Below are 14,031 nucleotides of genomic sequence, written 5' to 3' on the forward strand. Positions count from 1 at the left end.
ATAGTATAAGGTGATTCTGACCTCACGATGAGACTTCTCTCTCCTTAGGTTGTACTAGTAAAATAACATGAGCTAGCACTGAACACGTAATTCAGATGTACCATTTCTAAGGAGAAACATTTAGAGTAGTGTTTTAATAGTGTTATATGCCAATATAGATAAATATTTAAATTAAAGCCAAAAATAGTGCATCAGGATGTTATAGTCTATTATGAAATATCCATCTGAATTTACAGGGTCTTAAGTTTCTGTTCAGTTGCTAGAGAAAACATCTTTAAACATTGCTTCACCCCCAAACTCAATTGTCCAATGTAACTGACAAATAATAACTCAACTTCCTAACAGTTTATTGGTGAAAAATGCAAGTACAATACACATTTAAATGAAAGTCGCTGTCCCTCAGATCTTCCAGTCTTAAAATGGAGGCTTTTTGACAATAAAAAGGAGCTCCTCACTGTTAACATCAACAGAAATTTTCATTAGAAGTCAGATGACATCTAGTGGCAAACCAGGAGAGGAGATGGTGGAAATTTCATCCCTCTTCAGAAAATGCATTATCTCTTCTCTTTTGGTAAGCCAGCCTGAATTCCTCACCAAGCATGTTAATGTCATCTTCACCTTGGAGTATTCCCTGCAATAAGGGGAAAGAAACACACGTAGAAGATAAACAAATTAAAAAGATGATTATGAATCTTTTTGTGTAAGTTGTAAAGCTTTTATCTATCCATAGTGCCAGCACTCTCTTTAAAAACAAACAGCTCTGAAAACCATCAACAAACTTCACTGGATGAGTTTCTAATTGCTGCACTCGGTGCTAACCTGGAGCTGCCGAGCAACTACATTGAAAAGAGGCACTGGGTAAGATGTGTCTTTATCGCGTTGTGTTGAAATTAGCCTACACAAAGAAATTATTTCGGAAATCAGGTGATACTTGAACAACTTGAACAGGAATTATACTTTGGAAGACTAAGTGTGTTTTGGGGAAGGGAAGGACTGGAACCCAGAAATTAAAATCTCTAACCCTAATTCTAGTGGTCATACTGAAGAAAAAAAGTTAACACCAATACATGAAACATTAATTAAATCTTATTGAAGTTTTTGATAAAATTGTTTTTTTCTAAAAAAGCAGCTTTTTCCTTTTCTCAAAATGCACATGACCCACAGAATGTATCTTGCAGTATTTCAAAAAACATTACAAATTACAGCTGTATCAGAGGCTTCAAAATGAGGCAGAACTTCGGTGTTTATCCATTTTGAGTGAAACGGGCATTTTGAATCATACCAGCTTTTAGATACAGTGGACACGTTTCTAGCTGGAAGAGCCCTACTTAAAAACTTACATTCCATATCCCAAAAAAAGCTTTGTATGTGCAAAAAGGGCTGGGGAAGCTTTCAACAAACTCCGTATGCATCAATATGGCAAGCAGTGATATGGCAATAAGGAGTATTTTTCATTGCTGCCTAATTCAGAAAAGGTGAACACGTGAGAGCTGACACAAGAAGGACACCCACTGACTCCAGGTAATTTATACAGTTGTACAACCTTACCTTGAACTAGCCCAGAGAAAAGTGATTTATAGAAAAAAATCATTTAAAGCGTTTCAGATACAGTTTACTTACTCTAGGAAGATAACCCAGTAATTTAGATGCGTGCTCTTTCAAGAGTTTCTGTCTCTCTTCTTCAACAATTAGACGAATGTTTTCTTGTCTTTTCTCCTCTAACTGCCTTTCTTCGAGTTCACGTTCCTACAATAAAGCAGTAAATTTTCTTAACCACTGAGTGTCAGCTCTGTCAACATTTATTTCCCACCAATATATACTATACTTATGGAGACTTTTTTTATGAAGTAAATTTAGTTCTTTTAATTAATTTTAACTCCTGATCATGGGAAAACTAGTTTGAAAGTGATGAAAAAGCATACGTAAAAAGGGACTATTTAAACAATAAGTGATAACTACAAGAAAAGTCTCAGACAAAATAGAAGAGTGAATACCAAGATTTGGGCTATAATTAAATTATTTAAAAGTCCTTTGAAAAAGTTTGGTAAGGCAAGGTCTGGTTCCTTGTGGACTCTCAGCTGATTTAGTCCGTTCCTGTCTCACTGCTCTAGTCCAGGAAAAGGAAAACCAGGCCTGTGTTCTTATGCCGATGACTAGAAATTGCAGTTCATATTGTGCGTGCAGTCTGAAAACTACAGCGTAGCATTCCATGCGTGGTTTTTAGTTTATGCCAAGCTTTTTCTTCCTCAGATGCTACCTGGAAATACTTAATCTGAAATCAAGGCTGAGTTTTCCCCTTCTTACATATCATGAGCAGTACTGCCTGATGAAGGAGGCTGAAATGGGCAACAGTTGTGTCACTGATCATATGGCTCTTGAAGAGCTATTTGCAGAGCATGTCAAGTACACCAGGATCTACAGCTGTTAAAGGCTTTAACCTTTTCAGCTGTAATAAGTTGTCTCTAAAGACTTCTTTCTTGTCAGCAAACTAAAACAAAGGCCTGCTTTCCACCTTCTGCCCTCAGCCATTTCTCTGTAATTCCCTTGTCACCTTTCCCTTAACAACAGCCTTGTTAAGGATAGAGAAAGATAGGATAGAGAAAGTATTCTCATATTAAAATGTTTTGGCTCAGACCAAGAGCAAAACTGAACATTTCACTTACTTTATCTGCAATAAATTGCCTGCGACGGTCTTCAATAAGTTTTTCCACAGCCCTTTTGTGTTCAAGCTGTTTCATTCTTCGTTTCTGAGCATTCATCTGTTCAATGCGATCATCCTCTGCAAGCTTGGCCAACATCTGTTGTCTGAAGGCTTCTTCCTCTTCTTGCATAGCTTGTCGCGCTATCTTCTTTAAAGCAAATTGCTCTTCATATGTTTGCTTTAAGTCTAGACGTTGCCTTATTTTCTTTTCAATTTCTGCCTATAAAGGAAATTCAATAAAATGCTTTTTATTGAAAATACTTTGGAAAATTTAAACTTCAGCCAATCTACCTGATTTGTCTCAGATAAAAATTACTGTAGCTGCTACCTTCTAGCATACGTGAGTGGAGCAAGCATTCCATATTTAACAGTGGTCTCCAGTATTAACCAATTTGGCAAGTGTCTTAAGACTGTCAAAATTAAGTCAAAAAAAAAAAAAATTTCCACAAGCATGAAGTGGGTCAACAAGACATTCCTCCTGCAAGCTCCCTGGGAATAACAGCGTCACGTATTATCTGTGTTGGATTTTATCTAAAATCTGATGAGAGTCAGAGTAGGCAGGAAAAAGCAAACAGATGTGCAAAAAGCAAGCAGTTAAACTGCTTTGCTTAAACCTGAACTTGCAAGTTACTGTCATGCTTCTTCTTAAGATAAAATCAATGTATAAAGGGGACCATGAGAGTATCCTAAACCTTCAGTTGTCTTCCTGGTTCAAAGAAAAACAAATACCTTAGGGATGGCAAAGGAAATTCAAAAGATGGAATTTTTCCTCCAAAAACTAGAGTTTACATACAAACTGCTTGTCTGGCACAGTACATTTAGGAAATACAGTCTGCTGGAAAGAAACACTTTGTGCCAGAACAGAAAGAAGAAACAACAGAATGAGAGCTGGGGTCATTCAGCCTGGAGAAGAGAAGGCTCTGGGGAGACCTTACCGCAGCCTGCAAGTACCTACAGGGGGCTGCAGGGGGACTCTGTCAGGAGGTGTAGTGACAGGACAAGGGGTGGCAGCCCTAAACTAAAAGAGGGGAGATTTAGATTAGCTATAAGGAAGAAACTCTTTCCTGTGAGGGTGGTGAGGCACTGGCACAGGCTGCCCAGAGGAGCTGTGGCTGCCCCAACCCTGGCAGTGCCCCAAACCAGGCTGGACAGGCTTTGAGCAGCCTGGTTTGGTGGGAGATGTCCCTGTCCATGGCAGGGAGGTGGTACCGGATGATCCTTAAGGTCTCTTCCAACCCAAAGCATTCTATGATTCTATAAAATTCAGTTAATTTAATAAACCTGTCAGAACTGAGCTTTTGCTTTGAGGCAGCTCACATACTAAAATGGGCCTAAGGAAGTCCCTCAAAACCATCCCAAAGTCACGATGAAAATCCAAAGTGTAAAAAAAAAAAAGTAAAAAAAAATCCATGAATTACCCTGCCAGCATTGTTAGAAGAAAAATTTTGGAAACAGGAGTTACTTGGCCTTTGAAGAGCATCCTCAGATGCAGAAGGAACTGCATATGGGATATACTTTCACAAAAATGTTTCTGTAAGCGTTGTGGCTGTAGTGACAATTCGTGGAGACTAAAGGAGAGCTGCTCCATCACACAGACATCAGAAATGAACAGACAGAGGAATACTGGGTAAAATACTGTCCCCCAGCTTTCACCTTATTACTTATTTTTCAGATCAGCAATTTGAGTGGTTTTACTTTCTCTTAAAATTTCCATATCCTGTCTGTTTAAATCAGGTTAGTTTACCCGTAAGTAATACATACATTTTATATTTTTCTGCATATACACTTCTGCATATACACTTTATATCTGCATATACACTTCTGCATATTACACTTTTCTGCATATACACTTTTATTTTATTGAAGTTTCATCCAGACCAGCTCTACTAACCTGAATCTTCTACAGGAATAACGGCAAAGTTGCAGTACTCCTCTCCACTTGCATTCTCCCTTAAACAGTTTATGCACAGAGGACATGTACTACATGTAAAAAAGTGTTACCTGCCAAGTGCCAAAACATCCATACGAGTATCTGCAGAAGTCCAGGCAAAGCGAATCTCCCCCCACGCAGTACAGAGGTACTACTGCAGCTACCTGCCAACACTTACCATCTCCTTCTTCCTCTCTGTCTCGGCTTGTTCTTCCATATACAGCTCTTGTCGTAGTTGTTCCAGTTCTTCACGCTTCTGTTGTTCTCTCTGTAGATTCTGGGCAATCTATTACAAGAAGGAAGGACTTCTCAACAGAAGACAAGAATATACAAAGTACTCTTTTATGATATCAAATTTCAATACCATGGCTTGAAGTCTTTGCTTTTTCTCCTCCATGTCTCGAACTTTAGCCATCCGATCTTCTTCTCTTTGTTGCTGACGGTTGGCAAACTCCATGATTTTCTTATTTTCTTCTTCCATTTCTTCCCGTTTCCTCTGCCTCCAGATAGCTTGTTCTTTTTTAAATTCATCGATATACATCTGAGTTGCTCTCATTTTTTCTAATTTTAGTTGTTTTTCCCTGTATAAGGTAAAAAAAGTAAGAGTGCATAAATAGCCATCTAACATACCGCAGTGACATTAAACACACCGTATGCTCATCATTAACAATATATTCCAGAGATGAAGATTTAGATGACTCTCCTCACCCATTCAGCAGGAAATCAGATGCCTGAATTATAAATGCTAATTAATGAACTACCCCGGAAAGGGAATTTCATGTTTAATACCTTTCCTTCAGGACAGACTGAACACACAGGTGCTCACTACTACTTTATTTTATACATGCTCCATCCAAACAACAGAGAGAAGGAAGCCCAATAGCCCAAATGCCTCAGAAGCCCTGAACCTTTTTATTCATTTATACTAAACTCTCACCCCACTACCATCATGCCCTCAGAAAACTCCTTTCTTATCCATGGCCCTAAGACATGGCACACAACATATTTCATTTTTAACAGGTATCACGAAAAGGTCAGGACACAAGGCAAGGTAGAAATCTGTGATACGCAGCCATTTCCAGCATGACAGCCCTAATGGAAGCGCTCCTTGAAAAAAAAAAAAAAAAAAAAAATATTTTGTATCTGGGGAACAAGACAAGATTGACTGAAATGACAAGAATCTTACACAGCAAAATCGCAAAATCTATGCAAGTGTCTCTCTTGTTACTAAAGTGGGACCAAGAGAATCTTTCTTGAATAGGAGTAATTTGTTGAAGTGGCCCTTGGCCTGTGAAATAGGCATATACAAGTTAATTTTTCTACATAGAATTATACACAGTTTTAAGTTTAAATTAAAAAATAATAAAAATTCAAAGTAACTAACATTTGGTCTTCCTCATAGATCTTCCTTACGATTTCATCAATCATGAGTTTCTCTTTTAGAAACTCTTCATAATCATCCTGCCTCTTCCTCTCTTGTTCCTCAAGCTGTTTCTCCAGTTCTTGCTGATACATTATTTTCTCCTTGTTTCGCCTCAGTTCTGCAGAACTTTCTTCTTTTGCTACCCTTTCATACTCTTCCTTCATCTTTTGGGCTATTTCAGCATCACGTTTCTACAAGGGGAAAAAAAAAGCAATTAAGATTCATTTTTGCTTCCACTTGCAGTGCAAAATTACATCGCATATAAAAAGAATTATATTGCATTACAGATATAGAATGTTTTCCACCTTAATCTTTCTCTCTCCCTCTACACAAACACATATAGTGCCTTAACATGCTTCATGCCTTAAGTAGAACCCTTGAAGTGAATCCCCATTATTGAAACAACTTGAGAAGAACTAACAATACTTCAAGGAAGCCATATATTTTACTAAGACCAAGTAGAGCGTTCACAATGAGTGAAACTAGCTCACAATGGCATATTGACCAGCATGTAATAGAACTATGCAGAACATCCTCAATAAAGTGAGGATTTACTTAATTACTCAATTTACTTACATTAATGTTTGATGCAAAATTTAATTAGAATCACCTGCCTGACCACCAGCATTACCCTGTATGTATATAAAAGCTCACAGTTCTTTTTTGAAGTTACTCAGACGTGTTTATGTTTAATAATAGTAAAAAGCATTTTCAACCATCTGCTTCTGAGATAAGGATTCACCACAAAACTGTGTATAATAGTTTCAACTTCAGTAAACATTACAAAAACAGTGAAATGAAAACTATATCCCTTCACACAGCTTAATTCACTACTACTTCAGCTGTCGTGGCAAAGCAAGCCTAGTATGCAAGCCTAACTAGCAAGCCTAACTAGCCTATGGCTAGTTAGTTCTCCACAGCAAAAAACAGATTTCAGTATACACTGAATTCTTAAACTTAGCAATAACCTAGATAAAAAGGCCAGTCTCAAAGAGAATTTTTAATACAATGTACACAAAAAGTTAAAGCACTCTGGTGGCTTCTGAGAACAAAATAGGACTTGGTTGAAAACCACATGCTAGGATACACTGAAACTAATTACCATTTTCTCATACTGTATAGCTTCTTTTTCAGCAATCTGTGCAGCTCGCTCCTTATTCATATAAGCAGATTTCAGTTTTTTTTCTAACTCTCGAAGTTCAAGACTAGGGGGAAAAAAAAGAAGTTTATCCTATTACAAGGTATCTATAGGAAAAAAAAAGAAATTTCCACCACTGAAAGCATAGTGAGAGATCAAATCTCTTTACAGGAGTTGAAATGACGCAAATTGTCAAACAGAAAGAAACAATGAGACAACCACTGAACAGGCAATAAAACTAAACCACAAATACCAACTGGTTTGAAATAATACTACAACAAGAATTATAAACTGATGAACATTTGCTACTGAATATTATTGTTTCATACTGTAGATCATTGTTATGGTATCCACAATAAAGGTTAAGTAACACAACAGCTCACTAGAAATTAGATAATGCTCTTCAGCTGTGCAAATAAATTAGAGATATGTTATTGCATATCATGCATATGTACAACAAAGGGAAGGAAAAAGAAGGATTTTCATGAAAGATTTCTAAATATACATGCTAAATCTCTCATCCCGTTGAGGTCAAGAACAAAATTTCTTGTGTGAAGTCTCAGCCCACAGTAACAGAAAACAAAGTTAAAATGAGTGTTGACATGAACCAGCCAGCCAAACCACTGGAGAGCATCGGTGTCTGCACGTGCAGCAACTCAGGAAGCTGAAATCTGCAGAGCCCAGAGACAAAAGCTACAATAGTCAGGAAAGACACAAGGACTGTTACCAGAATGTTCCCAAAACATTTTAATGGAATATATAACCTGCCCATAACCCAGAGTAATCACTGCAAGAGTCACAGAACTTCTTTCTTCCACTGATACATTCAAGGATTACCTTAGACTCCTAACTATTCTGAAACAAGTCAAGGTAATACCTTTTAAAATAAACTTAAATAAGTAATTCCTTGGGAAAGTTTCTTTAGAATGTATTACAGAAAAGGAAAATGGTTTTAGTTTTGTTTAGGTTTTCTTTTATCTTCATAAACATTTTCACCCATGACATCTGTACAAATAAGAAATCTGAGCACGATACTGTATTTACTGTTTTTTCAGTAATATTACAAGGATACACCGGGAATTTAACAGATACAGAACATGGAAAGCCAGTGATACAAACAATAAAAGGAATATATAACAAAACATTTGTTTTATTTCTCAGGGGAAAAGCCTGACTTTAGATTAAAAAAAAAATTGGTCAAATATGAGACCAGAAAAAGAAAAGTTTTGAAGTTCAAAAAGCTAAAGCCTGTTCTAAAATAGTAAATTGTGTGTATTGGATTTGAACATACTGAGAGCTCCTCTCCATTGCTAGAAACCATCCCACAGTGTAACCCTGCTGCATCTGAGGCTCAGTCCAAACTTAAAGGAGGAAAAACAAACCTGAGAGATGCAACAGGCTGAACGCTACAGTACCGTTATCAAGGCTGGGGCTGATTTACAGGCACAGCTGATAGGTGGGGGTTTCCCAGGCGGCGTTACCTGTTGTTCTCCCGTTTACCTGTTCTCCCGCACTTGCTGCCGCATCTTTTCGTCCTTCAGCTTCTCGTGCTTGAGCCGGGCCAGCTCAGCCGCCAGCCGCTCCTCCTGCTGCAGCTGCCGCTCCCTCTGCTGCTGCCTCTCCTCGCCCTGGCCGGGGCAGAGCTCCCGTCACACCTCGTCCCCCCCCTCGGGGCGCGCTGCCACAGCCACCTCAGGCGACACCCGCTTCCCGCCCGCCCCGGCCCCGCGGCCTCACCCTCCGCACGGCCTCGTCCAGCCGCCGCTCCTGCTCCACCGCAGCCCACAGCCGGGCCGCCCGCCGCCGCCCGCCGCGCTCCTCCGCCGCCGCGTCCTGCGGGCGACAAGAGACAGGCGGTGGCGCCGGGCCGTCCCGACACAGCCCTGACACCGCCCTGACGGAGCCCGCCGGCCGCCCGCCATCCCCGCTCACCATCCCTCCCGCCGGGCCCGCCCGCGGCCGCCCGCGCCGCCATGGCAACCGGCGGCACCGGCCTCGCCTTCCGGGGCGGCCTCGGGAAAATGGTGGCCGGGAGGGGGCTTCCAGAAGGGCTCCCAGAGCGATTCCCCCCCGAAGTGTTACTTGAAGCACCACTTCGCTTCACGCATCTCTAGGCACACGAACTAGATGGCAGCACTTAATTAGGAATTTCTGTCCTTCGTGGCGATTGCCCAAGGGGAAGCAGTGGCGGAGCGTTAGCCATGGCCCTCGCCACAAGAGGGGAGTCCCGGCAAGGCTCCTCAGTGCGCCTCGCTCCAACCCGACAGGCAAAAAGGAAGGAGAATCTGACCCTAACTCCTCCACAGACACCTTATGCAGCACACAGCTGCTCACTCCGTGAATTTCTCCCGAATGGCTTTGCTGCTGGAGGGAAATCAACGCAGACTCTACTTAACTACCTCTTGCCACTTCTCTCATCTTTATTCTCCTTTCTACAGAGTGAGAGATTAAAGGCATTTAAGCTCATTTAAAATAGTATTTAAAATTCATTGTCACCTATTTGATAATTAAAACAATTAACCTTAAGACAAAAACCTTTCAGAAACAGGTAAAACAAAAAGTTTGCCTGTTTCTATTGACTCTGTACTAGGTATGCTTCAATCTGTATATACGTGGGATGGGAATGCTCATTATTTTAAATCAATTTCCAATATTTTATTAGAATGCCCAAGATTAGTGTAATACGTTCTGAAGCTATGGGTATTCTTCACACTTTCAAGAGAAAAACGTTCTCCCACAACGCTTGAGAAGAACAAGCTGCCCCAAAAGCTATAGGCCACCTTGAACCGAACTGCTGCGAGCAGGGGCTTGAGCTGGGGCAGCAAGAAACACCATGAGCATTCGCTGCTGCTCCCTGAGTGAACAGCTATATGCCTCAGTTAAATGGAATTTTCTTTCTTGCCAAAGAAAATAAAACCAGCTCCCCTCACCTTACTTCTGGAAACAACAGTAAATAGCCTTCAGATGTAAAATTTAATTTTTGCACACATGTCCTTAATTTGGAACAGCAACACTAAAGAAAAGCACATTAAGTATACCTAGGTTCAGTCTCCAGGAGAGCAAGGCATTCGGAGAGAAAACTGGGATTGAAAGTGTTTGAAAAACATACAAGAAACCAGCAAGTCAGTTCACAGAGTCCTTCTTAAAATTAAGAGGTGGCTTGCATTTGTGTATCAACAGTATTCATGAGCAGTGTTTCTTTCACAGAAGGGACAGACCACAGCACTAACATCCAGTATGGAAAATACTTGAAGGTTTACAGTCCTCAGTGCCTCATTTTTCTTTGATTTCCCATACATTTTAGACTTGCTCCAGTGACTTTATAATGTAAAGAAAAAAAAAATCCAACCAGAGAATTCTTTTATCCTCAAATCTTATGGCAGCTTGTGTTCAGAAACTCTTACCTTTAATGCCATCATAGTTTTCTCCAACATAACTTAAGCATGGTGAAGTTCAAGAAACATACTGTGTGCACAGATCTCCAAACAGAAAGTAACCTTTCAGCCATTACAATCACCCAGTGTATTATTGAGAGGAAAATACTCTAGAAGCCTCACAAAAACAACCCTTACCCTACTCCTTTTATTAAATTAAATACTTAGAGAATACTTAGGCTCCTGTCCTAAAGCTTGGTTGTCTGTGTTGTTTTTTTTTTTTTTTCCCCCTTTATATCCAGAACTTCCCCTTCTTTCATTAGTGTCTCAGTCTCCCACTATACGTTCCCTGTAGCTTCTGGGAGGCTGCTGCTCAGTCGTCTTGTCCCCCCCCAACCAAAGAACTGACTGCACCCCTCATTGTGGTAATCTACAAACTTGCTGGCCATGCAGGCATGTGGGTAGCACACCTGCATCTGAGCAAGCACTTCTCTCCTCTGCCCTAGCACTTCCCCTTCTCCCCAGGAAGGTTGTCTCCGTTGGATGATCCATTTCCACCTGCGGGAAGCATCTGCTTTTGCTGCTCCTCCCAGCTGTGCGGTCACAGCAGGTCACTGCTCCTAGCAGAGGCCTCTGTGGTAGATTCTTATTTGCAAACAAGTCTAGCCCTGTGTTTAAAGTGGACCTACCTTTTCCTTATGTCAAAAAGCAGCCCTCCTTGATGGATGGCACCAGCTAATTTCTCAGTTAAAGGCCACACTGGTAGTCTTGGACAGAGTTGCTCAACACATCTGAAAGAACAGAGTGAAAACATAGTCATTTTGCAGCCGGCTACATCAGACTCCTTACTGTCAAGTGTGTTTATACTTACGTTTTCTTTCCATAATATAAATTACCAAGTTTTTAGAATAACAGATAGTGAAATGTCTACTTCACTACAGTTTGGAAAGGAAGGAGTCCCAGCTGTGTAATTACCATCAAACCCTTGTTTCATACAGCACTTCTTCTTGCAGTAGTCTGTTTATAGCTTACTGGTCAGCAACCTGCTTCTCATTCCTTTTCCCTAACACCACTAAAAACTCCCAGGGCCTGAAAAGCATCAGGTAAACCAGCAGCCAACTGTACAAGTGAAGCGTTAAATTCAGCAGCCCTTTCTCAGGGTTAACAGAGCATATTAATAAACCATTCAGTTCTCAGCCTCAGTATCACCACCTACTGATCAACCTACCACTGCAGAAAGGAAGACTGCGGAGGAACAACAATTTTGCTCATGATAAAAATGACAAAATGGAGCATTAAAGGGAAAGAGAAGGTTTCCTTTACTTTAGGGGTTTAAATCAAAGGTTATGCAGGAGCACAAAGCAGATAAGGTCATTAAATGAAAAAAGTGATGCCATTTTGCAGGTTTACCTCTTTTCTAGGGCATTTTACCAGATGATCATACCATGTGACAGTGACAAATGCATTCCAGCTGAGATAAGATATGTGGGTCATGCTGACTTTGCAACAGTATAAGCCACTACTGGGGATAACATGGTGTCTCTGTGAGACAATTTACCTTCTTCAGATGAAAAGATAAATGTGAATTAACAGGGAAGAGTCTGAAACATCTGAGCAGTGGTATTGATCTACTAAAGACCTAGATAAGTCACAGAGAAACTAATGCTTGCTCTCCTTGATGTTAGTGATGGATGGGATAGCAGATTTAGCAGCTAAGGGGCTATCACTGTCACGAAAATCTGAGCACTAATACTACATTTTTTTTTTTTTTATTATTATTATTTTTTTTTGGGGGGGGAGGATTATTCTGCAGTAGAAGGGAAAATATGTCCCAGGGCAGCAGCAGGCAGAAGTGATCTTTTACTTATGACATTATAGATTGTAAACAAAAATATTACAAGGAACAAAAATATTCTGTGCTTCAAATTCGTTCAGCAAAAATACAGCTGCTCCTGATGAGAAAATGTGGTTTTAATAAATATTTAGCTATATAATTTTCAAAGAATAAAGAGAATAAACGGAGTCTCAGGCCAGAAAGGATGTTTGTGAAAAGGACATGAACAGCAATTAGTCTTACAGGGGCAGTATGCTCTTTGCTTCAGTTTCAGGTTTCCATCTCTGCTCAGCTGTACTAGTCAAAAGTAAATGTTGCGAGCATCTAAAGGCTGATGTAGCAAAGCCAATTAGAATGTATATCCACAGCATCATACACAGCATATATTGCCAAGTAAACTCGGAGTTCTTAATATTTCCTATTAATATTTATTACTGGCTTATTTAAGTTCTTAAAGCACCCACCCGCTCTTCTGAGGAAGCACAGAGTTTCTAAAAAACTGAATACATAAATTCCGAAGACTACAGATGAATTTTACTCCACAGTGATAACATTACACTCCAATGTTTCTTATAAAGGGGATTTTTGCTGGTTGGACACAAAATAATTATTATTTTAATTAAAAGGGCAGACTTACATTAAAACAGAGTCATTAGCTATTTTGTAGAGAGGACCTTTAAAAATAAAACCAGTAAGGTAGTGCAACGACACTTGATCCTGCTTTCACGCAGGTAGATGATCAGATAGTCCCTTCCAGGCTTACATGTTGACAAAACCATTCTTCATCCCACGGTGTCTTACCTCCATAATATCCTTGTCAATTCTTTGTTTCCACATCAGCAGTGCCATAATAAGCAAGTGCTTCTTGAAACATGCAGACCAAACTCATTTGGACACTGTGAACAAAAGCAGGGAATCAAGACACTATTTCTTCACTAAGTTTCAAGTCTCTTTCCAAACTTCATTCAACCCGTCAGGCTTTGTTCAGGGTTACGATGGGAGGCTGCCTTAGACTCACTGGCTGTTTTCTTTTGTACCTTCTCTGGGTGCCTCTGTCTTTGCAGTTTCTGTCCTATTTCTATTACTCCTACCAAACTAAGTTTGTGGCTTTCTGCAACCCTTCATTCAACCAACATTATTTACATTGCTTAGTACTTTTATAAGTGTCCTATATATTCTATAGTTTCTTATTATTTTAATCTATACTACAGAGTTCAACTGCTTCTTATAGTAGCTGTCTTTTTTCAGGTTACCTATACCATCAACATCAGCCAAGTTTTGTACAACAGCCAACAGGATTGTGTTCCATTCAGTGAGCTGGGAAATGAGCTTTTACAGCACACAACAGTCTGAACTTTCCTGCCAACTGGCTGCCTGGCTAGTAGATCTGCTGAGGTTATGGAGCAGAGAATTTCTCAAGTGTATTTGGCACAACTTTCCTAGCATTCAGTGATTAAAAAATAATTTGAAAGCCATGTCCACCACGCTCTTTTTAATCCAACTAGCAAACGCAGGGGAAAATACAAGATGCAATTTCCAGGCTTTCTGCTTTACCTGTAATCATATTTTTTTTTAAGCAAATGTCCTAGGCAGAACAGAGTTCTGTGTCAAGATGATCATAAAACCACTAT

The 14,031-nt window shown here is 40.0% G+C and overlaps 1 protein-coding gene across 1 annotated transcript; it reads right to left on the reverse strand.

Moving 5' to 3' along the window:
* Window positions 1–508: 508 nt before the first annotated feature.
* Window positions 509–11,339, reverse strand: MNS1 (meiosis specific nuclear structural 1). The gene is made up of 10 exons (XM_084293151.1): window positions 11,256–11,339; window positions 8,930–9,025; window positions 8,693–8,820; window positions 7,157–7,259; window positions 6,016–6,245; window positions 4,996–5,212; window positions 4,810–4,917; window positions 2,664–2,921; window positions 1,621–1,746; window positions 509–631 (listed from the first exon to the last, which is right to left on the reverse strand). Exons 3-10 carry the CDS (start codon window positions 8,716–8,718, stop codon window positions 533–535), a joined length of 1,167 nt encoding a protein of 388 aa, XP_084149277.1. The 5' UTR covers window positions 8,719–8,820; window positions 8,930–9,025; window positions 11,256–11,339; the 3' UTR covers window positions 509–532.
* Between the last annotated feature and the right edge of the window lie 2,692 nt (window positions 11,340–14,031).

This window comes from Netta rufina, assembly GCF_964035555.1.
Source record: "Netta rufina genome assembly, chromosome: 11".
Taxonomy (NCBI): domain Eukaryota; kingdom Metazoa; phylum Chordata; class Aves; order Anseriformes; family Anatidae; genus Netta; species Netta rufina.